Below are 27916 nucleotides of genomic sequence, written 5' to 3'. Positions count from 1 at the left end.
ACAGAATCAACAGTCACACTGTTTGCTTGCCATGAAAAGTTGCTTTTATTTAGTGTCATTAGTTAACACCACTTGAGATACTACAGTTTTATATAACAGTGTAATGTCCATAAGTTTCTGCATTTCCAGTTTGCAACACATAAATTCATGGCTTCTTTTGCCTTACAGAAAGTGCAAGAGAGGTTTATATACAAGACTAATTGCATGACTGGGTGAATTTTTACTAAGGCTGTATCCAAGTTGACTTTCTTAGCTCTCCAGTTCAGCAGCTGCTTAGGCTTTTGATTTTACTATTTCAAGTTTATACTTAGCATTAACAGAAAGACCTCTGACACATTAGCCACCATCACTGGCCAAGAACGTAAGTGTTACAGTCAGTTAAAGATCTGTTTGTAAAGAGGTTCTTTAGAAAGGCATTGTTTTCAAGAGATGGAGGACTACCTCACATTAACGGCACAGAGGTGGTACATTTGTTCACAAGGAATCTAGGCAGAGAGTGAAGCCATGATTGTCTTTTTGCTTTCTAACATACTGGAAATATGCCACACCTACACCATATGACAACTCAAACCAGGAAACATCAGGGACATTCACTGAAGTATATGCAAGAAGCCTATCTGCTTGTTCCATTTGTCTGCCAAGCCACCGTAATAGAAAAGCGATGCTAGCAGATTTCCCTCTCTGAAAAAATCATATTAACACCGAGACAACAGTTACTTGTCCATTACTACCCCAATGTTCTGCAAGAAGTGTTTCAGCTTATCTGACAGTACAGTGTAAGCTTTAGTACTCAGGACTCCAGCAGTTCTGTTATAGACCCCACAGTTAGTCCCTTATTACACATTTATGGCAGAATGATACTTTACTATTAGTTAAATAGACAGGTATCAGGTGGTTTTTTCCCCCCACTCTCACAGAATTTGTCTTTGTGGCTCACAGACCAAGTCATAGGTCCAGTCACTACTTAGAACTGAGTAGTGTCCACTTAACTTCACAACTGGCTGCTGTTGTGATAACAGGCAACTGACCAAGTTGTTTAAGCTGTGGAGCTTTTACTACTAGTTCAGTTCCCCTATGTGACAAACACTTCCTCCCCAGGTACATTCAGTTCCTGTATTTTAGGACAGTAAGTGCTACAGAATTGTGAGGACTGTGTGAACAAGACACATGACTTGGTGCTTGTAAGACACACGACAAAACTTCTGTGGAAGCCTGCAAAGAACTAAAGTAAAGTTAACATCCACCAATTTGAATTTGGGTCTCCAGCATGAGTCTGAGTCCAACTGTCCATTTTCTTTGCCCTGAATTATCATCTTCACAGCATGTTCTCCAAGGGTTTGTGTTTCAGTCTACTTGGACATGTTTTAGATTATCATCATGGAACAGCAGCAGGAGTGGCAGACAGGAGAGTGAAACATGAAGAAAAATCACGTTGAGAAGAGGTCCAGTTAATCCATTCGTCCTTTGCTGGTTATGCCTAGTATGATGAAAAGTACTAGGGTTAGGATGGCTGTAAGTTAGGTTTTATTGCTTAAATTAACTTAAAGCCACTGAGAACAAAACCAAAGCAATAAATAGCACATTTGTCTTCTGTTAGAAGCCAGACAGTATTTCAGCAGAAGACTTCAGAGTTGTGGCAGAGAATGAAAATTGTTACTTTGACAGTTCATGTTGTCTAGTCAATTGTATGAAAGTTTGAGTTAGTTTGTAGTAACAAAAGCTCACTTGATCTGTTTTTACTCCAATTCACCCAGAGTACAAACCCACAATTATTGAGAAGACTAAACTTCAGAAAGCTGCATGGAGCACTGCATGCCACTCTCTAGAAGAGATGTCAGAAGGAATTTAGTCAAGCCCCTGAGTTTTGCAGCACATATTTACTCATTAACTTTCCTCAAGGAAAGGAAATCTAGTTCTATTGAGACCTTGAGTCTGCGGAAGACTAAAATATTTCTAAGAAAGTGAAGCTGGCTAGGCTTAGCCAGAATGCAGCTGTGTACAAGGCTCAGTAGGGGTACTCCAGCAGAAGAGTTCTAGGAACTGTTTGCTATACTTCAGAGGAGCATCAGAGTTAAGCTAGTATAGCTTTTAGCCAGCTCTTTACCAAAGGTTTTCTGATTCAGTTTCAGAGAATGAAGTAGGTTGTCTGATTAGACTTACCTGACCTATACAAATGGGTGGCCAAAAGGATCATCAAAAGGTCCAGAAGATGATTTCTGAGATTTCTTTTAAGAAAAGAGAGATCATAGGCTCTTAGGAAATATCCAAGTTTCACCAACTTTACTCTACGTGGCTGTATCGGCTAGCTCCTGTTCCAAACATCTTCTGGAAAGAATGCTGCAGAGTCCTTCCTAAATACACAATAGCTGTACTGCTTTAACAAGAGAAAAGGGCTCTAAAGCCATGTGAATAGTTATACCTTGCTTCAGACCAGGGTCTTTCAGAAAAGCAATATGTGCTTACTGGACATTCATTTGGAGCTGAGCCAGCATTGTCATGATGAGATCTGTTTTAGCCAAGTGCTAGATATCTTAAGTCAGCATTCTGGAAGTAAGCCAGAGTTTCCACCAAGGGCTTCAAATACTGTGTCCCAAAGGGACTGACGTGGTTAAGCCACTTCCTTCCCCAGCAGGTACTGAACATGGGAGCGTCCCATCTGTTCAGCATGAGATGCACAGTCTACGTGCTCAGTCTGCTCCACAGGAAGGTAAGTGGAAGACTTCTGCAGCTACATTATTTTTACAGTCTCTTGTAGAAGCTCTCAATACTGAAGAACTTCTTGCTAGGGCTTGCGGCTTAGGGAACGGGTTGCAGACCCAAGCCAAATGGAATCATACTTTGTTAGCCTTCCTGCAACAAGTGCCCTCTGTTAGATTAAATATTAGCCTCAGACATGCAAGTAGTTCTGTTCCGCAGCCTCTGAAGCCAGAGCTAAGCCAGTGCTCAAACACAAGCACACCTGCTAAGGAGAAAGAAAGTGTTTTGTTTTGGGGTTTTGGTTTGGTTTTTTTTTTTTTTCTACTTACGGAGAAGGCACTGTCAGGCTTTATTTTAGCTTGACCTTCAAGCTGACCATGACCTGGCAGCACACTGGATCGGGGAACAGGCATTGGCAGTTCTAAGGAAAAGAAGCATACTGCTATAATCACAACAGCTTTATTAAGTACTCAGCTTTGCCTGTATAGCAATGCCAAAGCCCATCTAATTAGATACACACACACACCCCCCCAGTAGCTGCTTTGAGTGACCTCACAGTTTCATCTTTTGCTTGTCCCTCACTGCACTTAAGCTAGGTGGGACTTCTAACACTGTACAGACCTAGTTTACTTTATTCTAGTCGAGTAGTTCAGGCACCAGGTGTCAGTGTTTGGCCACTGACACTGGTCAATTCTGTAACGTTATTAGGGGAGACAGTCCTTCAACTCAGTTTCAGTAATGATTGGATGAATTTTTAGTTCTGTCAGAAGAACTATAGTGAAGAAGAAAATAGTGAACCCTGAGCAACTATCCAGGCAGAATTAAAAAAAAAAGGAATTTTACCAGTCATTTTGGCAGACAGCCTCTAGCTTCCATGTCACCATGATCTGTACTATCTTGAGAAATACCTAGCTTACTACAAAAATAATTGCTGAAAGCTCCAGAAGCACCTGAAAGGCTTTGCTGCTCTCCTCTCCTTGCTGGTACTGCAGGCAGCTTTGTCAGCTGGAGGTCTTTGAATATTTCCATGACATCCTTTGTCTCTTTATCACCAAGTGGATCCAGATGAATAAAAACATCACTCTCTTTCTTGGATAACTCCTTCTGAGGTGCAGTTCTAGGTGGTGGCTGAGGTAGGCTAACTGTTGACGACGTGGAGGGCAGTACAGATGACATCTGAGTAGGTAGTGTTGAAGATGGGAACATGCTACTCTGGAAAGGGTTTGCAGCACTGGATGGCTGCTCCCATGAACTAGATGTAACTTGCACTGACTGTGTCCAGAGACTGGACAGCTGAGGTACTGCTGGACCAGAAGATGCAGGCTGGCTCCAGCTTGGCTCTGCTTGAGTGCCAAAGGCAAGCGGCTGAGTAACTCCTGTAGGCTGAGCAGACTTCATAGACCCAGGAAAGACTGGTGCAGCCTGAGTGAAGGAAGGTGCAATCCATCGTGAAGTTACTGGCAAGCCACCTGGGGGGAGATTGTTATTATACAGCACTTCAGTGATCTGAGGACCTCAAGCAGGAGTGCATCAATTCCACTGAGGGTACCATCAAAACATTTTTTCATGTACTGTTTGCAAAAATCTGTTGAATTAAACTTAAAAATCAAGTCATTTTGGGTTGAGGGTGGGGGCAGGAGAAGGGGGATAACATTTTTTACTTTGCTCCATTTCAGTCCTGGAAGAACAGAATAGTGGTTGATGTAACAGAAGGAGGGACATACTTAGTCCTAGCACAGAAGTGACAGATGCATTTGCCATGTAGTTACTCCTGTGTAAGTGATACTTTTGACTTTGCAGCAGTGTTACTGTAGCCTCCCAATTGTGCCTGCCTCACTTGCACCTTGTGTACCTGAAGCAGCAATCTGCTGTCAAAGTTTAGGTAAAAAACCCTGTTCCAGTTAAGGATGCACAGTTTAGGCCTCTGTTCACAGGACTTAATAGTTTAGGGCAGACAGCACAAGGATTAAAGGGCATAGCACTACATGTGACATCAAGGAAAACCAGAACCCCTCTTTTGCTGTTAGCAGCTTAGACTGGAGCAAGACCTCCACTTTGTGAACTAACCTAAACCAGCCACTGAAGGTGTTTTGAAGAGGTTCACTGGACTAGTTGGCACAGCTCCTGTTTGTGCCACTGAGGGAAAGCTAAATTTCTCTGTAGTCGGCCCAAAGGTGTCTGAGCTGAACAAGTCTTTTGGTGCAATCTAAAGAAAAAAAAAAAGCTTTGTGAGATGGCATAGCAGAACACATTATCATGACCAATACTCCCTAGTCCAGAGCTAAAAGCTTTTATTTCAGCTAGAGCAGAGGGTTTTCATATACCCTTTAGAGACCAAGCATAAGAGTTTTAAACTTCACCATTTTGTTCATGCTTATTGAGAAGCATAGCATTAAGCAGGCATATTATTAGTAGTCACAAGTCAACAGCAGAAGAATGTCTTGAAGTGACTGAATTATTTACTATCATAATGAGCTTCCCTCTGCCCCACACCCCTCTAAACATTCCTCTTCAGTCTGCAGTGACCCTTGTGGTCGTGGCAAGGTCAGCAATGTAGTTTTGCATCATTAGAGTCCAAGACAAATGCAGCTAACCCAGACCCACCCTGTGTCTAATCAGGCAAATTGCTGAGATTGCCCTCAGTAGGCAGGCACTGAGAAACTACACAGGTTTCTGTAAGCTAGTACCAGTACCTCATTGTTATGAAACCACAGGTTAGTGGGCATACAGCTATCATAACAGCTTCTGGCATTATATCAAGTGTCAATATACATAGCAGCATACTTACCAGACCTTTACAGAAGCATGGCAGCATTAAGGAAGAGAGCATATAATTTAGTGACCATAACTACTATGTATCATTCATGAATGTTAGAATATACCACGGCCACAGAGATGTTAGAGTAAGCATTGCAGGCAGCAGAGACGTGTTGTGAAGCTATTTAGCCAGTTACACAGGATGAAGAAAGGGCTTCCTTCACCCAGCCTCTCCAAATAAGAGCATGCGTGTCACCATTAATTACTTGAACATTGTTCACCTTGACAGACCTCCTTCCTCTTCCTGGCTTGATACTTTGTGGTGGTGGGTTAATTGTAATAGACTCATGTGATACGAGCTGGATATTGTTTTCAGAATCCAGCTTTACTCCATTCTGCAGAGATACTCCTTTGGAAGAACCTTCCACAAATAGGTTTGATGGGGCTTTAAGGAAGCCATTCTGTTCTCTCTCTGGTACCCCATTTAGAGTTCTTGCTGCATTCAACTTACTCTCCAGTGGCCACTGGCTTGTTAGTGCTTCTTGTTTGCCAGTTCTACTAGAAATCTGGTCAAACTGTTTACCAAAGTAATCAATATCACCATTTGAAGCACTATTACCCACCGGTGTCGAGGTACTCAGACTTTCCTCCATCTGATCAGCAGATCTTAGAGTGTCAGATGAAAGCTGTGCAGACAGGTCATTTTGTTCAAAAGGATCGTCACTGAAAGGGTCTGAACTAGGTGTGGGAAAGAAGCTGAGACTGGTAGATAAAGAAGAACTCTCAGAGAAGAAGACTGACTGTGGCTTTCGTTGTGGAGAAGAAGTTGTGATGGCATTCAGGAAGAAGTCCTCTTGTGTAAAAATCTGTTTGGTCTCAATTTCAGAATTCAGATCCACTAACAGAATCTCTTTATCTTCCTATTTGTTCAGAAAGAAAAATAAAATTAGTTTTATGTAGGACTTGCTGCATAATCCACAAGCTCAAGGAAAACAGATGCAAAAGGAGAGATCCTAGCATCCAATACATTGCACTAGTAAGTATTCAAAGTTAACAGTGAAATTGCACTAAAGCTTCATCTTACAAGTCATTAAGGCAAACACTTCTGGCTGTGGTCAAGTGACAGCTACTTAGTTTTAGAAACTCAATGTTTAAAGCACCTGTTTTAAGATCCCTTAGATGAATATCAGACTTTTGTTCTACAGCCTAGAGACTGTAGAGTCATTAAGAACTAATTACACTGAGGCTTTCACTTGAGCCAAGAACCACTGTTTGAGTTCTACTCCTTTGTTTTGACAAGTTGCGAAATCACACTGCCTCAGTGTGACTTCAAGCTGCAGTCTCAGCTTCAGAGTAAGCTTGGAGAGCTATTTGCCAGTGGAAGATGTTAACATGCCATCTCTCCACCAAGCAGACAGTATAAGGGTAAGACCTGGTCACTAACTGGATTAACAGCACCAATTGTATCATGGCTGATGGTGGCTTACAGTGCCAGAATAAACTAGTAGGATTTTTGAAGTCACACCAAGCTATGACAGGGTTTATGCACACTTTTGTGGAGTTAGGTCACACCTTAAGCTACACTACTCATCTAGAATGGCCAGGAGTCCACACTGAGGGACTTACTTAAGGATTCACTTGTCCACAAAATGAGATTCAGCTTTAAAGTTCTTTAGCAGAGTTTCTCCAATAGCTCTTATACCAGCACATGCATGTACTGCTAGTACATACTTCTAAGATCTGACTAGAGAGGTGGGCCCATGCAAACCTCGTTAAGTTCAATAAGGCCAAATACAAAGTCCTGCACCTAGGTCAGGACAATCCCAAACACAGATACAGACTGGGTGATGAGTGAATTGAAAGCAGCCCTGCAGATAAGCACTTGGGGGAACTGGTGGGTGGAAAACTGAATATGAGCCAGCAGTATACACTCACAACCCAGAAAAGCCAATCGCATCCTGGGATGTGCCAAAAGCAGCATGGTCAGCAGGTCGAGGAAGGTGATTCTCTCTCTCTAATTCACTCCGGTGAGACCCCACCTAGAGTACTGTGTTCAGCTTTGGGGCCTTAAACATAAGGTCACGGACCTGCCTGAGCAGGTCCAGAAGAGGGCCATGAACACTATCAAGGGCCTGAAGCACCTCCCCTATGAGGACAGGCTGAGAGTGTTGAGGTTGTTTAGCACAAGAGAAGGCTTGGGGGAGACCTTCTAGCAGCCTTCCAATACCTAAAGGGGGCCTACAGGAAAGCTGGAAAGGGACTTTTCACAAGGGCATGTAGTGACAGGACAAGGAGTAGTGCCTTTAAGTTGAAAAAGGGTAGATGCAGATTAGATGTTAGGAAGAAATTCTTGGCTGCGAGGGTGGTGACACACTGGCACAGGTTGCCCAGAGAAGCTGTGGATGCCCCATCCCTGGCAGTGTCCAAGGCCAGGCTGGATGGGGCTTTGAGCAACCTGGGCTAGTGGAAGGTGTCCCTGTCCATGGCAGGGGGGTTGGAACTAGATGGTCTTTAAGGTTGTTTCCAATCCAAATCATTCCATGACTGACAGTACAGTCTGTCATGCAGTTTCAAGTGAGCTCTGCTGGATAAGAACGACATTAGCTACTCTAGTTAGTAAGTAGGTACTATTATAGCCTTAAGACACTAGTACAGTGATGATAACTAGACAGATTCCTCCATGAAACCAGAACTAACAAAACCCCCAGATCTCATTACTAGGAATAAGTTTGTTGTCAAAGCAAGAGCCAAGATAGTCAAGATAGACTCTACTTACTGTGAGACTGCTCATATCAGGAGATGTTGACGTATCCTCAAACAAGTTCATCTTGTCAGCTCCCTTGAAATATTGAAAGAATTGGTATCTGTTAGAGCTATTGCAACAGCAAAAATCAAGCATTATGCAGCAGATCTACTGTAAACACTTCTGTAAATGCTGCATTTTCCACACCATGTGGAGACAGTTATAAACTCCTTAAGGGCATCCGATTACAGTTCTAAAATTAAACCTACCAGTTCTGTTTTGTCAGCTTGATCAGCTGGTAGTGGTTTACTACCATTCTGTAAAGGATTGATAACAGCATCAGCAATAATTAGGATATCAAGATTTGTCTTAAGCAAGGGTCTTGCAGGCTTCAAAGAGCAAGTGATGGAAAGAGGAAGTATGCAGGAGATCACTACTCAGTATTAGTTCTGTAGGACCCTTTTACCCCCATTTCAATGAACCTGGGCATCTGACATTGCCTCTGTAATGTGTAAAGAAAGTCAAAGCTAGTTGTGTTTGCAACAGCATACCTGATGAAGTGAAGCTGAGTTTGAGTGACTTACCTCAGTCTTACTTGCTTCTTTCACTCTAAAGAAAAGAAGGGTTTTAGTACCTAGACATCATGCAGCATATCCAAAGCCTCTCACTTTGGAGAGCTTACCAGACCTAGGAGGTAATTAAACTGCTGATACAACTACCAACTAATGACTTCAAGTGATCCCAGACTTAGACTTCGGTGTAAAGTCTTAGAGCCTAAAAGCCAAGTCATAGCTGCAGCAAGCTTTATTTCTATGCAGACTAATGCAATTTCTATAATTTTACTCACCTTTTGGTTGTTTTCATCTTCCTTCTTCTTCATATTATAAATTAGTTGGAAAAGGTCCTTAAGATCCACAACTAGAGGCTCAGCCTGTAGAAGAATGTAGATTTTAGGCCATGGACTTCTACTGAAGCAAGCTGTGAGCAAGCCAGATTTTCCTAAATGATGTAACAGTAAGGTTGAGGTAACAGGAAAAGGAAGAGTTTAAAGAACTGCCTCCATACAAGACAGCTTATGTAGAATCCAATGGTAATGGGCCACAGCCAGCTTAGAACTGTTGTTAACTCTGCAGGGGAAGTGGCTGTATTTGTGCTAAGCCTACTGTGGTTTTGAAATCATGCTACAAGATTTTTAGCAAGTATGTGGCAAGTCCTAATCATGTGTCCTCAAAAAGGCAGTTTATCCAAGCTTTCTGGTAGTCTCATGAGAGGAAAAATATTTTGCATCCGTCTGTTCTCTACCAACTCCAACACTGAACCTCAAGAAAGCTTCTACAGCTTTGTTTATTTTGAACAGGATTATAAATATCATTCAGGTGAGATGATCTCTAAGGTCTTTTTCCAAGTCCAACCATTAATCCAGGACTGCCACGTCCATCAATAAATCATGTTGCTCAGCACTGCATCTATGTATTTTTTTTTTAAACACCTCCGGGGATGGGAATTCCACCACCTCCCTGGGCAGCTGGTTCCAATGCTTGACAACCCTTTCAGTGAAGAAGTTTCTCCTCATGCCCAACCTAAACCTTCCTTGGATGAAAATAATAAATCAGCGAGGCAAGCAAAAAGCAAGTTTATCACCACCTCAAAAGCGTCAAGCATACACCAGCTTTAAGTGGTACCTGTATTAGAATGAAAATTTAGTCTGAATTAGAAACATACTGCATTTCATGCACATCCATTAAGAAGAATGTTTGAGTGGTTGCAGGTTCAGATACACCAATTTGGAACTTTTACTTGAGGCATATAGCACCTGTGTCAGTGTCTAGAGTAGGACAAATAGCCCCATTCAGACACTATCTTTGGCTCGAGCACAGAATCTGTTGAACTGATCTCACTGTTTACACCTGAGCATCACTCTCTCCTAATTAAGGGGTTTAGACATGCAACTGCAGGAAAAGCCATTTGAAGGGTTAAACTTTGAGGCAAACAGTACAGCTGCAGAGTCTAGAGCTGCAGAAGTCCTTACTTCTCAGCTAGACAAGCCTGTGTTAAAAACAACTAGCTGCAAGTCAAGAGCCATCTACAGCTTGGCTAAACTTACAGGATGTCAAGAAGCACCCCACAGTAAAAAGCTCCGAGAGAACAGACAACTCCAGAGTACACAGTGGGCTTTTGTACTTAACCTACCATTCCAGTGAAGCAGATACAACACAGGACTCTGGTTATTTAATAAAACAGGCTTAGGGGAGGGTGTTACAGCTGTTACTGAAGTAACATACCCCAACAAGGAGCCGCTCAGTCCCACCTATAGTGGGTCTGAAGTTGCCAACAGGTTCTCCCAGAGGACAGGCAGGGATGTGCATGAAGAAATTAGTAACTTTGAAGTCCTGGCTTGTCAAGTCATTATAGTGACTAAGCTTGTTGTTAATGTCTTTATAATGATAAATATCTAACTTAAGTTCAAGTCATTTTAGGAAACTGCGTAATAGTAGTAATTCCAAGTAGCTTGTTTGCAGTACTGCTTATGTACAGATTCTCTTCAGAGAGATAAACCCTTCACACAGGATTTCTGCATGGGGGAAAAACCTGTCACACAAGGGTCAGAAACCTTCCCAGAAGTAACTCTAGGAGGACCAGACCTGCCACTCTCTGGCCCAAAACACACTACTGCAATTTAGTAAGTCTGTTTTCACTGCTGCACAACACAAAGCATCAGAAGAACTAGATTAGTGGAGTTCTAACACCATTCTTGTTAATTCTGAGTAAGGCTCTGGCTATTTGACTCAAGAATCAGTATTCTCACTGACAGTAACAGGCTACTGCACAGGAAAGCCCATGTCAGAGGCTCTGTTCATCTCACTAATGACTTCCATGGTGCATGGACATGTTAAACAAGGTTAATCATAGTAAGCAAGGCTACTTGAGTCATTTTATTCTGAACTACAGAGAAGCTGAAAAAAGACAAAAGCCTTGGGTGATATAGTGAATTTCTACTGCTCTCCTCCAGGAGAAAAGTCTGTTTATCTGTGCTGGTATTCCACTATACCTCATAGGGCTACAGGCAAAACACTACATCCTTATCACATGTCAAGTGTTTACACAATAGCATTACTCATAGCAAGTGGAAAAGGATGTCTGATCCATACCTGTTGGGCTGTTTTTATGGCAAAAAATTGGTGTTGGCCTTCTCCTCCACATATATAGCCAAAGGCACGATTGTCTGTTACATCCCGAGCAATAAAGGAGATTTTGTTTACCGGATGCTCATGTTCTATGACCTAGAATTGGGAGAAAAGCAAACAAACCAAACTATTGGTTTACATTGCTGAAGACATAATAGCTGCTGTTCTCTGATTTAGAATGATTGGGACAGTTCGAAGGTTTCAGTTCAGATTCACATTTATTAGCCTTTGACTAACCACAATAGTATGTAGCTACCTTTGTAGCAGGAGGCTTCAGCATTACAACCCATTTCACAAGGCAATTTTTATATGTGGAAGGGTAGGGGACGTGATGCCATTAAGAAATTTAGTTCAGATTGGTCAAACTTCCAAGTGCCTCACTTGCTTTAAGAATCACATTAAGAGGACAAGTTGTATCTTACCCCAGTTTTCTCATCTATTATCTTGATACCACAGAGGGAGATGTTCACCCATATCTTCTGTTTGTGTTGACCCTGGGAACGGGCTGCCACTGCCATTTCCTAAAGAGGATGAATATCAAAGTATTGAGACTTCTGTTAGATTGATCTTTAACTTGTTTCCTTACATTTCTCATGAGCCCATGGCTGTGACTGTACTACTGCTAATCTGGTTACTCCTATGTAACTGTACAGTTAAGAGCAGCGTCTTCCTGCAATATACACCTCACTAAGTTTGAAGTGGTACCTCAGAACTGTGTTGTATTTCCTCTGTATGTGCTAAAGCTTTAAAACTTCCTATCCTAGCTCACAAGACTCTTGCAGCATCTTTAACAGCTTTCCTGACCCGATTGAAGCTATGCATGTGTTCTGCATTCCAGAGGCAATCATCTTTGTTGCTGCAGGGTCTCATTTACTCTTTGGCTTATTTATATCTCTTGGTGTCACTATTACCGCAGGATGCCAACTTGTGCTTTGAGGTCAGTATTAAATTCACGAGGTCAGAGTTCCCCACCCCTCCCTGCCATCCAAAACACAAGCTCACTTTTTATGATCAAGTTTGTACCATTAGCAGCCATACCGGATGCCTAAATAAGACCTAAAGAAGTGTTCCCAAGCTATTAGAGAAACGTTGTCCTTTCAGCAAGAGGTTGCAGCTTTAGAATTAACATCTGTTTAGGATGGTGCTGTTATTACTATATTACCATTAAGCTGTATTTGAAGTTGTGCCAAATTGACTGATTTGCTTTCTGAAGGCTACCCAGAAGTTGTTCCTTACATGCCAGCTCAAGCCCTTACCTTCAGCTTCATCATTGATTCTTGACTCATTTTGTCTCCTCTTGCTTCTGGGACATCATCAAAGCCAATCAGTTTAGCTTTGTATCTTACACCATCACCTTTGAATCTGGCCAGAAGAGATTCATCTGTCTTTTGTAGCCCTGGAAACAAAGAAAAGGTGGGGTTTGTGTGTGTATTATTTTTTTTTTTTTCATAAAGACAGAAACAATTATGTTGTGCCTTTTTCTTTTTGAAAAAAAATGACATGTATATACACACCATATAAGTACATATGAAACCTGTCCCTTGAGTGTAGCTAACTAATAACCTTTAGCCCTTCCAGTATGTGCATTGCAAGATAATTATTCCTTTAAGGTCAGAGTGCTCTTGCAGAGTCTGGCCTCAGTTCAGAGTGGAGTTCAGTCAGTGCTTAATATCTGGGGACTTCAAAACAATTGCCTGCTGCATAAAGAAATATCTATAGGCAACAGCCAAGTAGATATAAGTTCCAAGCAAAGACACCTGGCAGAAATGGTACTCCCCATGGTCACACAAGATATTCGATAAGCCTTTCAGATGTCAGCTCCTAGTTCTGGTGTAGTCAGATCTATTTTTGGTGTGTAAGAGCCTCCTAGTTCCTGTACCAGGACCTTCTATCAACACCATCATTTCTACAATAAATCCTGGTATCCCCACACCTGTAGTCACTTGGTACTGTAGCTAATTTTCTATTTCTGCTGTTCCCACTTCTTAGAACTGCTTGCTTTTCCTCTCTGCATGTTCAATGTCCTTCAAGTGTGTACAGATGTATGTATTTCTGTATGAGGTAGTTAGATTTTTGATAGATTACATCATATAAATCTGTTATCTGACCTAGAATAATTCTCATGAAATTAGTTTTCTAGCTTCTCTGGACTAGAATCTGTATCTGTGTTCAGCATGCCACTCTCTGAAGAGATGGAGGAAGAGAGTTCAGGTTCAGACTGACAGCTATCTGGATGGTCCTGCGTTTGGTCACCTCCTCCAGAGGCTTTCAATTCTCTGGTATTTTGCAACTTGTCAGGCTCAGCAAATTAGTCATTAAACAAGTGGAAGTGAGAGCTTTAGAACTTAAAGCTAGAAAAAACAAAACCACCTTTCGAGCTAAAAGCCTACCTTCCAGTTAGAGTTATGTTTTTTACCAGCTTATTTATTCACTCTTCCAGTCAACTTGACACCACAGAGTTATTTTAACGAAGTTGTGAGAGTGATCTTAGTTTTAAACAGGTGCAAAAGATTAAGAACACTGATTAGAGAAGGTCTACAAGAAGTAAACATTTCTTACCTTTCTTTTTTTCTTTCTTCAAAGGTTGTGCTTTTGGTGAAGCTGGTTCCTCAGGCTGGCTGTTAATAGCAGCCGTTTCGGCTTCACTAGCCATGGTGATCAGATGATGGTCAGCTATGCTTGCTGTAGTTTTTAAAAAAGAAAAAAACCTATCAGTAGGCAGACATTTTACCCTGAAGGAGAAATCCTCTGATTAGACCTATTAGTCTAGTTTTGTTCTGCTGAACACTGAAGCCCGCTAATGTCTAGAAGTTTTAGTAATGACCACATAGAAAGTCTGACTTGCTGCCTATTTATCTCAGGCTACAGAAAGCATGAAGTTATGTCCACTAGGTGATAAACCCTCATCTCAGTAATACCTAATCAGTAGATCATGATGACCTACATCCACAGGTTGTAGTTGCATCACCCTGTTTTAATCTGTCAACCTTCAGCTTTTTACTCTGTAAAGCTATTTAAAGAACCTCCAATATTTTGCTCTATTCTCCTTCAGCACTTCATTTCTGTAGGAGGATAGGAGATATTGCAGGAAACTGGAAACTTTTGCTAGGATCTGTTCCAAATACCTATGAAGGTGACACCAGAACACCCAAAAGAAGCCACTAGATCATAACTCATGTTTCTGTAACTAGCAGAATGTTATACCACCCAACAGGTAAAAGCAAATAAATTCCTTAGGCTGCAGACAGTTCCGGTAAAAATCCAAAACAAAACCCAAAACTAGAACTCCACACTCTGCTCTTAACAGTAATCAAGTAACCTTAGATTAAAAAAAAAAATAACCCTGCAAGTTCACAGAAACTATGGACTAATATGACTTAACTGTATGCCATGAGACCCTTTTGCCTCTGAGAAAAAAAATAATAATCTGCAATCACTACATTTTATTCCTATACAGCTGAAGCATTCATTCACACTTATCGAACAGAGGCACTCATTGTCTTTATGGAGTTCTGAAGATGATCTGTACTGTCCTGGTTTTGGTGTATACCCAGCCAGAAAGAACCGAACATTCACATCTGCTACAGAAACTGTTGATGAATCTGCTGTCTAGGGTATTGCAGTGGCTTCAGTCAGTCCCTTGAATTTTGGGATGACAAAAGAAGCCAAGAGGTTGTTTAGATGATGAAGTTGCTGGGCTATCCTCTACTAGTAAGCTCCCCTATATCCAGGCAGGCAGGCACAGACCAGGACACCCGTTTTATCCAGCACACCATTTAAAACACACTATGTACCCAGATAGGAGCGCTGAAGCATTGCATATCCTCTAGCATTAGAGGCTTTAATTCTCAAAAGCCTGTTCCTCATTTGCCTTAGTTACAGCTAATGTTTATCCATTACCCTGAAGTTGCATTCAGGGTTTTGCTCTTACTCCGGGCATCCTCTCTTTCCTCAATTCATTACCAAGTTCATAGCTACACACTGACTCATCCAGCTTGCCATTAACAGCGCAATGGATGTCAATACTTAACTGATTCTTAAGCCTAGGAAGAACACAGGTCTTAAGACAGAATTTTACCCTAAAGACCTCCATTTCCATTTAGCCAGGAAGGAGGCCTTTAGGGAAATAGCTGTTAATATAGCAAAGTTAGGTCTAGCTGTTTACCAGATTGTGAACTGCATTTAGCTTTGCTCAAATAAGTCAGAGATAAAAGTGCTCGTATGGGACAGATCTCTGGCAGCTATACCTATTCTCCTCCGTAAGGAACTTATTTGGCCACACCTAGGAAACATTTGATGCAAGGGAATAAAGGTGTTGCTGTGAAAACTTCAAGTGGTTTTGAGTAGAAAAGGATGTTAGAGGATGAGTTTATATAGCAAGCCATGATTATTTGCAGTGATAACATTTCCTAAGAGTAGCTTGTGTGCCCATTCTGACAAAGGAGCAAAGGAAAAACTACAGCAGCCAACAGGGATTTTGCAGGATGCTTATAACAGTGGTAAAAAGGAGTGTGTCCATTTTACCAGCTTTATATGTGGTTTTCAATGAAGCCAACTGAATTCTACTCCAAAATTAGACTAGCTTGCCTGATGGTATAGTTTTGGATGGCAATAGTCTTTAGACTTAAGCGTAATGAGCATCTCCCTATATTTATCAAGTCCTTCAGAAACAGAGAAGACAGACAGAGTTAAGGCTGAATCATTAGTTAACCACCCACTCCCATCTGGAACGTTACTGTTTGGAAAACAGAAGAAAGACTTGGAGAAGACCAGACCTAAGACATGCTCTCTAGGAGCCAAGTCACATCTTTAGGACATTCTGCCCAGCTCCATGCTGGAAAGAAGAAACAACAACTTTGAAGCACCAAGCCCTGCCTGTCAGTGATCCCGCTCTCCCAATTTAATTGGTACAGCTACAGCCAGCTCTGGTGTTATACAGCCACAGTAAGTACCTCACTCTGAAGTAAAGCTAAGAGGCAATAACAAGCAATTAATGTAGGGAGGACCAAATATGCACAAGTAAGACCTCACTCAGGCAACTGTAAAGTGGTAGAAATCCAGATGTGCAGTTGCCATCTTTAAACTCTAGTTGTCCCTCCATTATTGCCATCTGCCTCCATCCTATAGAAGCCAGGCCACTTACTAGCATAGGGCCAGACAGCATAAAATCCCAAGATGAAGGAAGATGGGCAGAGATACATTTAAATCTGGTAGAACCCTTGCAAATGCCCCCCATCTCACTGTGAAGAAGCCCATTCTCAGTGTTCGCAATGCAATTGGGAGAAGGTTAGTGAGGGTGTTCTGGCCAGTTTACAGGACAAACTCACCTATCTGAGGCTTGGTACAGCTCAGCTCACCTGGCAGGAGTTCACAGTACATTATCACACCTTTGAAGAATTCATTGTCTTTGGGAATCATATCTCTGGAGCAGGAGAATTATTTAAACTAGAATGCAAGGATAGTCAAAGGCTGCCTTTATACACATTCATAATGTTAATAACTACTTCTTGACATCATCGTTAAGCCACAAGACTAGCACAAGTTTGCCTTAGGCTTTACCTTAAGATTTTACCGGGATGGGGACCAGATTGTGTAGCTTGAGCTGGGAGTAATATATTTGGATTCTGTGTTTTAAATCTGAATTAAAGCTGTGCAAGGTCTTTCTTTCTCACACTTAAGTTTGGCTTACCTTAATGGAAAGTGCTAGTGTGCTCTACATGCAAGTGAAAAAAAAAAAAAAAAAAGAAGAGTTAAAATCCTCTGTTCACAGTTCTTGCCCTTGCATGGAGGCTAGCTTTCACTGTACTCAGTCTCTTAATATTTCCTTACTTAAACTGCAGGAGTAAGGCAACAAAAGACTAGACTGTTCTATTGCATTTGCACTCTGAGTTCATCTGAAAAGAGCCAGCCAGCAGTATGGCAGTGTTAGAGATGCATGTGCTTTTATGCAAGGACAGTCATGCCTTCAGTTATACTGACATAGTGAAGAACAAGATCACTTCCACATCAGCTATGCCAAGAGACTGTTAAGTGATGCCTTCTGAATCTTGCTATCAACACAGCTTACTCACTATGCAAGTGTATGGCCCATTTTAACTACTATGCTAAATGCACTATTTAAAAAAAAGCCTTAGACTTACTGTTATTTGTAGACTTACAGGCAGATTTATGGATGTTGCCACCCTGGGAAAAGTACCCCAGACTCCTGCCTGTATCGGCACATATACACCACATTTTGCTCACCCACTTTGCAATTTACTTCAGAAAGCGCCTGTTAAGAGACCACCGATAGATTTTTCCTCCTTTCCTATAGGGACAATCCTGTGAAGAGCGAGTACTGACCACTCTTCACGGAAAGGCCATGTCAGGCTCTCAACGCATAGGCCTCGAAGTATGACTTGTTACCTACTGCCTCAGGTCAGGCAACTCTCCATCCAAGCCTTGCACTCAGTTGCCACACATCTACCCTGGGAAAGTCAGTCTCTGGGCATACTGTACTCTTGCAGAGACTTCAGAGAAGACACCAAGGAGACCTATTGGTGGTGACAAGTCATCCTTGAAATGCCTGTTTCTTAGCAAGATGTTAAGCACATGCCAAAGAATTTTTTGAGCAACATCCAGCTTCCCTGAAGAGATGTTTTGGCAACTATCCTGTACTTGAGCAAGGGGTGGCAACATAGCAGCTACCCTTAGTGATTATGTTTTTGTCATGTGCATAGAGGGTTGAGAATTGTCATTATGGCTGCAGTATTTCAGGGGATTTAAAGAAACAGATATGCTTTTTCCCCTAAGCAGACAAATAGTTGCCTCAGTGTTGATGAAGGCTTGTCTGCGGAGAGGTTAGGGACACTGAAAAAAAGTCAGGGGAAAAGCAGACAAATGAAACATCTGCTCAGCAGTCTAATACTTTGTCCTTTTCACAGCCTGTGCTCCCTCTTTGTCCCTTGATACTGCAAGTACATGATTCAGCTTAAAGAGTTATTGCATGTAAATATTAACCTCAAATTAGAATCTGAGAGGCCAGGAGAGGACAAGAGAAGCTTTTACTGCCAAGTGCAATATAGCCTCCAAGGATGAGGTAGTAACCGGAAACACAGCAATACTTCAAATGCTGACTGTGCTTCCAAGACAGGTTGTTCCTTGCCCATGCCTTCTGGAAGAGTTAGTCCAGTTCTTCTGGTTAGAAGGTTGTATCAGGACCTGCACAATGTATTCTTTGAAATATCTCTAGCCATCAGGTTCCTGACAGAAGAGCTGTTTTCAGAAGGCTGGTAAACAAGCTATCCACCTGAGTGAACTCAAGACTTCAGTTTTACAGGCTGAGGAAATGGACTAAAGGTTAAACAGCAATACATACAGTGACCAGCAAGAGTCAAAGTTGTAAAGCCAGATACTTTTACTAATAATGGACTATCCTGACTAGCAGCATTCTACCCATATTAGAAGAATAATGCATTTGTGTGGGCTCCTGTATGACTGACTTACATTTGCATCTAACAAATCTCTGTGTGCATAACTATTAACATTTTCTGCCTAGCTCCTGCTACAGTGGTAGTGCCCCAAGTAGTCTTGAGAAGCACTAGGCATGCATTAATAAATCAGAAACACAGATGTGCTATTCAGACTTTTGCCTTTTAAACAGGGTCATTCATGCTGAGGAGTCAAATAAAATATCTTAAATGTTTTGTTTCATTACTAGAATACCCATTGCTCTAGCATCTGACAGTGTCTAAGAGTTCAAGTTGAATAAACCTTCTGTAACATGGCATAAGATTACTATAATTTAGATGGAAAATTCCAGCTGCTTGTTCTGATGCAAGCATTACCATTAGTTTGTTTCCTCTATTAAAACAATCAAATGTGTCTGTTAGGAACTAGCATAGCCAGTAACTAGTACATGTGAAAGATACTAGCCTTACCTAAAAGTAAGTTATACCTGATATGAATTGCTCACACTTACATACCTGCTTGAAGACAATGGTGGAAGAGAGTTCATGGACAGCTTGGGAACTGTTCCCCCCCAGTTTATGCCATGTCTGGAACGCAAGAGCAGCATCACTTGCCAGAAAGATGACTAAATACAGGCTCTTATACTGCTAGGCCTAACACCTCTGTTAGTCTTGTAAGAGAAATAACTGAAAAGGATACTGACCTGCCTTACCCGGCAAGTGAAGGTATCTGCCATTCATGCAGTCAGTAAGGTCTAGACAAGCAATGCCCCTACCAGTTTCCCCTGCGATTCCTTGATCGCAGGGAAACAAAGACCAGCATTCTCAGCTTAAGTTCAAAAAGTCTCTTTAACTGTCCTGTTTAGGCTGTAGTTAGAAACATGATTTATGGTGAAGAGATCATTTGCTTGGTTTCATGGCCTCAGCTAAACCAGGCACTTGGCCTGTTGGACAGAATATTTTTAGATTAACAGTATTTTACTTTAGGGAGCTTCTTTCATGCAGCTTGCTTTAAGCCCTATTCGATGTTCTGTCCTCCCACCCATGAGATGGATCAATACTTTGCCGAGGTATTAAGATAGCCTTCTACTGCCAACAGGAATACCCTTTTGGAATAAGCTACAACTGTACTTAAGACACCACAGGATACAGCACGTAGTCCAGGTGTCTTCACCATACACAACCAGTAATGAGAAACAGGGAAGGGTAACATTCATCTGCTTAGTGGGATAGAATTGTGGTAACGGACACATCAGGGAATATCTCCTTCATGCCGGTTCTTCCCTCAGCACCATCTGCAAGGTAGATAAGATCTTGGTACCCTAGTCATCTCAGCTACTGACATTGGCACGTACCGTTGCTGGTGCAGGATCATGCCTGTGAAACTACGTAGACATCTTAACATTTCAGTCAATTTGCCAACTGCTATTTCATCAGTTGAACAGAACAGTCTGTTCTCATCATATCAGTGCATCAGTCTCCTCCGAGCTGTTCAGGTTTTAGCAAGAACATGGAAACACAAACTAAGTTCCTTAAAGCGTTTTCTGTACACTTGAATCACTGAAATCACAGCCAAGTGAACATCACTAAGTTAGCAGCTGGAACTGAACAGGTTGCTCAGTTCAAGTGGTGCAGCTGGACCAGGATGTTTTGCCATTGTACTGTGCTTTTGAGCACATAATTTCTGATGAGATAATTAGTTACTTCTCAGCACAGCTACCACAGTAGCTCTATGTTGGATTTTTCTTCCACTTGTCATGGAAATATATCCAGCTTTTGGAGGAATATTAGAACAGAGGGCTCAGGAGAAGTCATGACCAGTTTAAACAAGCTGTACCTGACTAACAACTTGGAATTATATAAATCAGCAAGTATTGCCCCCTGCTTAAAGAAAGAAAGTGAAATTCTTTTCATGAGCTAGGGCAATCTGGTTCCCTGAAGATTTAATCTTAAACTGAAGGGAACTCACACTGTCATAGTTTTTGTTTGACAGAGTTATTCTTCAGCTAGGAACTTCAGTGTCCAAAGGTAGTGTCCAGACACAGAGCTAGTCCATCTCAAATTATGATTTGTTTCAGGAATAACACAGCATCTTGCAACAAGTTTTGGCAGCAGCCTTTCTGATGTCTCTTCAGCGTTTAGTATTCCAACCTATTAGTTCATTTTGTAGGTTAAGAAACCCCCTTCACCCTCAGTACCAGCAACACCAGCATCTGAACTCCAGGTTCTTCTTCTAGGAAGAGACTGGTATTCCAGTATGCTCTTTCTTGATAGAGAGCTATTCAGTCGGTAACACAGGCTTATTATTAGATTATATACTTGAATTATCCACAAGAAGTTGCTTCATGTCTGTCTTCCAGAAAGACAGCATGCTTTGCAGCACGATAAGGAGCTGCTCCTCTATACTACTCTCCAGTTTCCAGTGCTGAAGCCTCAAATCAGTGGCTCCTGAGCCAGAGTTCAGTTGTCTGTTCTAGCTGTTGCTCAGGAAAGCATCACCTGCCTACTCACAGGATGAGGAATTTCAGGCCATGTGCCTACAGTGCATACCACTTGATCTTATGTCAATACTACTTGTTGAGGCTCACTGGATATACCAAACAACTTGGAAGCAAAGCAGTTGTTAATCAAGGTGGCTAATGTTTATTCAGATGCAAACTAGTTTGAACTAGACAACCCCAAACACTTCATTTCTAATTGTATCCCTAACGCACTCCTGCTCAGAAGGACTATTTCTTATCTTCTTGCTAGTTACTATATCAAAGGACTCTTGCCAACAGCCATGCTTCTCTCTCCGTGCCTCAAAGCAGGAACTTAAGGCATACTGAAGTTGTTACCATAGGTTATTTCAGCTGCATGTTGTTAAACGTCCAGTGCTGGCAGTTACTTTTTTTTTTTACAGTTTGGGTGTGTGCAAGCTGTACTAAGAGAGACTGTATGTTCTGCATAGTCTCTGCTGAACTGTAGGTGTTCTCTACCCGTTCACCAATGTATCTATATGAGCAATGGGATTCTGAGTGAATGCAGCAGCAGTACATCAACCTAAAACCATGTAGTCAGAGCCAAAGTGTCAAGTACTGCAGTTTGCTTACTGATGATCCCACAGGCAGCTAAAACCCCACCCTTAAACATTAATTTCATCAGTATTTCAAGAACCCTCCACGTAGCTCCCTACCACTGTGCCTCTCAACACATACACTGTTATAGCAGTTATTGTCAGAGTCACTCTGCACTCTCTCTTGTAACAGATGCAAGTTATGTTCATCATGTGCTATTAGAAGACTGATGAAAATTTGATTTGCACCTTAGGAGGGCAGACTCTTCTACAGTCGTTTCAGTCCTCAGGTATTATGAAGTGCAATGCTAATACAAGGGTTACTCTATTAGTCATTACCAAAGGCCCCAGCTCTCCCTTGTATATGTAGTGAGAAAGGCAATGAAAACTAAACAAGACAATTCTAAAGAGGTGGTACAAAAAGATCTATACATGAGATAAAAAAAAAAAAAAAGATTAACCGGGATTTTCAGAGCTCCACTGCAACTCCTTCAGCAGCTATCCTACTAAACAGCTAGTCAAGTTTCAGAGATGACTATTCTGCAGTTGCCTTGTTGGTAATTGCAGTTACACAGATTTGTGATGTACATTAAAGGAAGGCTACATTATTGCTCCTAAATCCAGACTCTAAAGTAAACATGACCAGACTCTCCCCAGTTTTCCATCTCTTTGACAGTCTTGTTATCATATTATGGGGATGCCCCCATCCTTGCATGTTTTTGATGAACACGTGTCAGCCTTCCATCCTGCTCTGGAGTTTAACTTCCATCATCCAGGCTAGCAACTCTTTGCAGATAGATCTGCTACTCAAGCTACTAGAAAACTAGTTCTCACTCATGTGGTGACCTTTGTGCCCTCCCTTAAAGCAAAGATAACCCTGTTCTGAGAAAATGCTGAAGATGTCTGTAAGGTAGAAACACACATTAACAATACTAACACTACATACTTTGTGTTCCCCATTTGTCTTGTCCCATCCTAGGAAGGAAGTCTCGTCCATATACATTTTAGCCACAGGGCAGGTGTATGAGAGTTCTCATAAGAGGAGACTTGCTGTTCTGCAACACATCTTCATTTAGAGTTGAGTACACTTTGCTGGAGGAGCTAGTTCCTAGCTGACATTGTCATGAAGCCACCTGACAGTCAAGGTAAAGGTCTGTTATCCCAGACCAACTTGTTCTGTTCAAGTGATAACCCCCATCAAGTATTTCACTGGTCATCTTATTGCTTAAGGATGCAACATGAACTGACAAAGCAGCAGGAAATTCAGCTCCAAGGCCAACAGCCTGTCCTTGACTGGCCCCATAAAGCCTGAGCTTTGAGGTTTAAGGTTACATGCACCAGCTATGAAGCTTTATTAGAAGCTCTTAGGAAAAATTATTTAAAAATCCCACAGAGAGCTAGGAGTAAAAAAGATCTGGAGGCAGTTCAACTGAGATACTTCACCCTCAAAGCATATGCAAAGCATATCCTTTCAGAAAAGGGGAAACTGGAATGCTCTATGCCCCCATTAACAAGGGCTGACAAGAACCGAACAGGAGAAGGGGCTTTGTTCAGCACTCAGCTGCCCAGCTTGTTTATACAAGCTAATCCTGTTGAAACTAGTACCTCTTGTTTATTGACTAAGCCTGCCACTATGCTTCATCCAGCTTCTTTATAACCCAAGACCCTTGAACTGAGATACAGCCTCAAAATCAGTTTTTTAAAGTCAGTTTGTTTTGTCAGTTATGGTACTCAGACAACTTATTCTATTTGAGCCTTCTAACACAACCCCAAGTTGTATTTCTGTGGAGTCCATGCTGAAATAAAGGAGTAGTGGCTTATGGTTGGTTGTGTTTCACAGCAGAAGCTGGTTAAGACATCTTAGCACTACCCCTCCCCAGGAGGTACAGTCTTAATTCTACTGATAATCTCTTAGTCTCCATGCACGATCTAGGTTTTTCTCCAAAACCCTTGCAGATTACAGTTTACCTTCATACTATCTCTTCATCATTTCATAGATTGGTTTGGGTTGGAAGAGACCTTAAAGATCATCTAGTTCCAAAGCCCCTGCCACAGGCAGGGACACCTTCCCCTAGACCAGGTTGCCAAAAGCCCCATCCAACCTGGCCTTGAACACTGCCAGGGATGGGACATCCACAGCTTCTCTGGGCAACCTGTGCCAGTGCCTCACCACCCTCACAGTCAAGAATTTCTTCCTAATATCAGTCTAAATTTACCTTCTTTCAGTTTAAACCCATTACGAGTTGTCATATTTGTTTTGACAGAATTCAGCCAACAAGCAGGATCTGCACCATCAGTAGTTTCCAGAATAAGCTGGCTTTCTCAGGATGTGGAATTTATTGCTTCATTGTCCAAGCAAATTAGTGTTTCTGTAGTGCTCACATATTGCTAGCCTTGCTGAATGAAGTCCACAAACATTCCCAAGAACTGGGTTAACCTACCAGCTCACACAAATGTCCTAGCATTGTAAAGTTCACCAGGAGAGAACATCAAAGAAAAACCTGCAGGCTTGGAAGCAATGCTCAATTACTGCATAATACACACTTTCATTCACTTCATATCTCAAGCTATGTTTTTTATCCTAAACATCCTGTCCAGACAAAAGCCCTTGATATTAAACACATTTGCCTTCCCACAGAGACAAAAATCTAAGAGCTGTTTTTGCCAACCTTTGCATACGTTATATTCATCTATTTTAGAGTGCTTCTTTCTGTATCTGCTTATGAAGTAAAGGCCTTAAGCAAGGTGTCCACAGCAGCTACTGGTCTGCAGTGTCTGGTAATAGGGTTATGCAAGTACTTTAACAAGTAATACCCTTCTGAGTGAGACAGTGGCTTATGTGCTGCAGATATACAGATACTTCTAAATGTAGCAGAGGGCACATGTTAAGATGGATAACCCCTCCACAAAAGGAAACTGATGCTAGAGTTTTGGCATTTGGCCCATCCTTCCACACGAGGGTGCTCAGTCAATAGCTTTTTGTGAAGTAAGAGCACAAGAGATGAGAAATATTGTAAGTCTCAGGACTATCAGCATAGTGCTTTGCCATTCTCCTAGTCTCTTGTCTACAGTGAGAAGCATGCAGGATGCTGTGAGATTTCCCCTCAGCAGAGCCATCTCTTTTAATTTAGGAACTGGAGAACCTGGCATTCATGGCACTTTACCCTGAGCCTTCCTATACTCCAAGTTATGGGGTTTGCTAGTTAAGCCTCTGTTCTGAGGATTCACCTGACACGCATTTAGCACTCACCTCCTAAACATTTCTACCACTTGGTTCCTCTCCAAATGCAAACTCTAGTGAGTTACTATTAATGGAAATTTCTACTTTAGACTTGACCACATCCTCAGACCATTCAGGGAATTTTGGAAACCAAATTATGCCTCAGGAACCATTGTGTTGGATGCAACTGCAGTGATTCTTTGATGTCTCCCTCAGGCAATCCCCTTCTCAGCTGAAAAGATTTTCTTTGGGTTCTGATTTGCCTCTCCAACTAGCCACCTACTACCTCACCCACCTACTGAAAGGTGATCTGGAGACTGCTAGCATTATAGCTAACAGGTCACTATCAGACACAAGGACATATTTTCAATTTACCAGTGCCTGGTATTTCTTCAAAGCCAGCTAGAATACATAGTTTCATACTTACTTTTCTCTAATTGAATCTGCATCTCTATTTTGCCAATCTGCACAGATGTTCCCATCCCTAATCATATCTATGCCCATTTCTTAGCATACAATAGGCAAATCTAACCCTATATGCTCTCAGATTTGCTCCATTTTGGGCAGCATTGTTTATGGGAGTTACAGAAGACTTCTTAGGCAACAATGTGGCCTTTTAAGGCAAACTACCTTCATTAAAAGATCAGGTTAGTTCTACCTTACCAGTGGATTTGCATGCTTCCCTGCTAAGTGCTCAAGAAACCAGCCTCAGCATATCTGAGGAGTAAAAGCCCTCCAACAGTGAAGTCCAGCTGTATCAGCAACACCTGCATCTATCGTACTGCTCAGAGCAAGGCACTAGTACAGTCGTAAGTGTCAGGATATGATGATCATTAGACTGAGTCTCACCAGCTCAGATGTCAGGTTTCTCTGACAAAGTAGAAGACTCATTCCAGTTAGAGATGTCCAGGACTAACTACACCCATCTCCCACAGAGAGAAGCAGCATCAAGACATTCACCAGCAGACAGAGAGGGGTGCCCAGCAAGGATGCTCCATCTAAAACCAAAACAACCCCCAACCCTGCTTCGCAGGAGCCTAAGCCTTTCCATCCTCTCAGCTACCAGAGATATTCCTTCATATCAGTTATTTCGGTGAAATTTGGCCATAACATATTTTTTTTCCTTAATTCCCTACCCCCAACGACAAACCCAAAAACGAGCATTTATTGTGCTTTGCACCCGAGCCTCCCCAGGGTGCCGGCGGCTCCCACCCCGCCGCAGCCGGGACACGGCGCCCCGCCGCCCCCGCGGCAAGGCCGAGACCCCCCCCTGCGGGGCCCGGACCGCCCCAGCCGCCCCCGGGCAGCGCCGCGACCCGTCCGGCCTCCAGCGGCCAAGCGCGGCCCCGCCAGCGCCGCTCGCCCGCGGGGCACGGCAGCGGCCGAGTCCAGCCGAGCCGCGGCCCGGCCGGGGCGGGGGGGGGACCCCTCCCACAGCGCCCCACCTTTGTCGCCCCCACCACTGGCACCGGCTGCCGCCGCCCCGGCAGAAGAGCCCCCCATGCCCCGGTAACGCCCGCTGTCCCCCCGGGGGCTTCGCCGCGGCCGAGCCCCGCGGGCAAAGCTACTTACAGACAAGAGCAGTAGAGCCCTGTGCATGATCCGCTGGAACCACGGCCTAGCTGGAGCCGGGGGCCCGCTTAAATACTCGGTTGTACTCTCGCCTTCGGATTAGTTAGCCACTCACAGCGAGAGATACGGTTTTAATCAGATGCTGGCAGATGAGAGCTACCCAGGAATGCGCCGTGATGTTTTTGCTGCTTGGCCTTGGCTACTCCTCCTCAACGAGTTGCTGCTCACAAGCTTTAACCCCTTGCGAGCCGCCGCTTGAGCCCCCGCGGCGGGGGCGGGGGGCAGGGGCGCGGGCCGCCCCTCTCTGCAGGGGGTGGGGGCCCCCGGAGGGCACCGGGAGGGGCCGCGGTCTGCGGGGCACGGGTATTGCAGCTCCCGAGGCACCAACGGGCCCGGAACGCGCTGCTAGAAAACGGGTCCCCACACCCCGTCTGCATAAACGTGGGTGCGGTGATGCTGTTCAAAAATCCAAGTCCAAAACAACCACTTCCCCTCCCCAACCGCCACCCCAAAAGCGACCAAAACCAAAATACTACCCTCGCCCCTCGCCCCAAATCTGTGGGTAGCTGAACCAAAATACTGGGTCAGTGCAGTTCAGTTTCTGGGTCACATCCAGATCTGACCTTTGTACTTCCCACTCATCTTTTTTCAAACATCTATCCATGTTGTGTTTCCCAGCACAGTACAGCTGTTTTACAAGTTGCATGAAAGAGCCTCTGATAAAAAAAAAATCACACTTTTGTCCTTAGGAAGGAACTTAACTTTTTCTCAAGGCTGTACGCTTCGCCAAACATTGACTTTCTCAAAACAGTGCTAAATTTTTCTGTTCAAAACAGTGATATTGCCCTCTGAAATAATAACATTTTCTTCTTCCAGAACACTTAGAAATGTCTATGAAATCTATTAAAACTGCAGGAAAATTCTTGCTCTTTTTTTTTTCTCTTTTTAAATTGAATACAAAATGATTTTGCCACCGGGGAGTTCAGGGTTCAAAACTGAACTGGTGGATGTATTTGGTCACCATCGACATCCAAAGATACCAGATGCTACTGTACTTTCCCTTATGTGCTGTTGTACACTTTTTCTTTTTTTATGAATACCAAAAGTGGTAGGAGCCCTGTGGCTAAGGTGACTAAAAGCTGATAATTGCATCTCACTCGCCTGTATCTGCCTTTCATTTAAGAAGTTCTAATTTTAACCAAAAAGGACATGAGTGATGTATTTTTATACAGTAGCTTA

At 42.7% G+C, this 27916-nt stretch overlaps 1 protein-coding gene across 3 annotated transcripts; it reads right to left on the bottom strand.

Annotated features, from left to right (window-relative positions):
- Positions 1-21: 21 nt before the first annotated feature.
- DAB2 (DAB adaptor protein 2) lies at positions 22-27073 on the bottom strand. Of its 3 annotated transcripts, none has more exons than XM_056325239.1 (13): positions 26678-27063; positions 13942-14064; positions 12639-12778; positions 11805-11903; positions 11347-11478; positions 9045-9128; positions 8231-8293; positions 6078-6374; positions 4765-4903; positions 3648-4166; positions 3027-3118; positions 2161-2216; positions 22-1477 (listed from the first exon to the last, which is right to left on the bottom strand). In XM_056325239.1, the coding sequence occupies exons 2-12, from the start codon at positions 14033-14035 to the stop codon at positions 2166-2168; spliced, it is 1710 nt and encodes a 569-aa protein (XP_056181214.1). In that variant the 5' UTR covers positions 14036-14064; positions 26678-27063; the 3' UTR covers positions 22-1477; positions 2161-2165. The 3 variants fall into 3 exon arrangements, with proteins under 3 accessions (XP_056181214.1, XP_056181212.1, XP_056181213.1); XM_056325237.1 differs by having other exon boundaries at positions 5736-6374; positions 26678-27061; XM_056325238.1 differs by lacking the exons at positions 22-1477; positions 2161-2216 and having other exon boundaries at positions 3541-4166; positions 5736-6374; positions 26678-27073.
- Positions 27074-27916: the final 843 nt, after the last annotated feature.

This window comes from Falco biarmicus, chromosome Z, assembly GCF_023638135.1.
Source record: "Falco biarmicus isolate bFalBia1 chromosome Z, bFalBia1.pri, whole genome shotgun sequence".
NCBI lineage: Eukaryota > Metazoa > Chordata > Aves > Falconiformes > Falconidae > Falco > Falco biarmicus.
This window is presented reverse-complemented; position numbering and strand designations above follow the sequence as displayed.

What these genes read in the sequence shown, in the direction of transcription:
- DAB2 (XM_056325237.1), bottom strand. Translation starts at nt 14,035, where the DNA reads ATGGCTAGTGAAGCCGAAACGGCTGCTATTAACAGCCAGCCTGAGGAA. An exon ending in TAATAGATGAGAAAACTGGG is followed by an intron (nt 11,479 to 11,804) that starts GTAAGATACAAC and finishes TCCCAATTCTAG; the next exon opens with GTCATAGAACATGAGCATCC. An exon ending in AAGATGAAAACAACCAAAAG is followed by an intron (nt 8,294 to 9,044) that starts GTGAGTAAAATT and finishes CAATATTTCAAG; the next exon opens with GGAGCTGACAAGATGAACTT.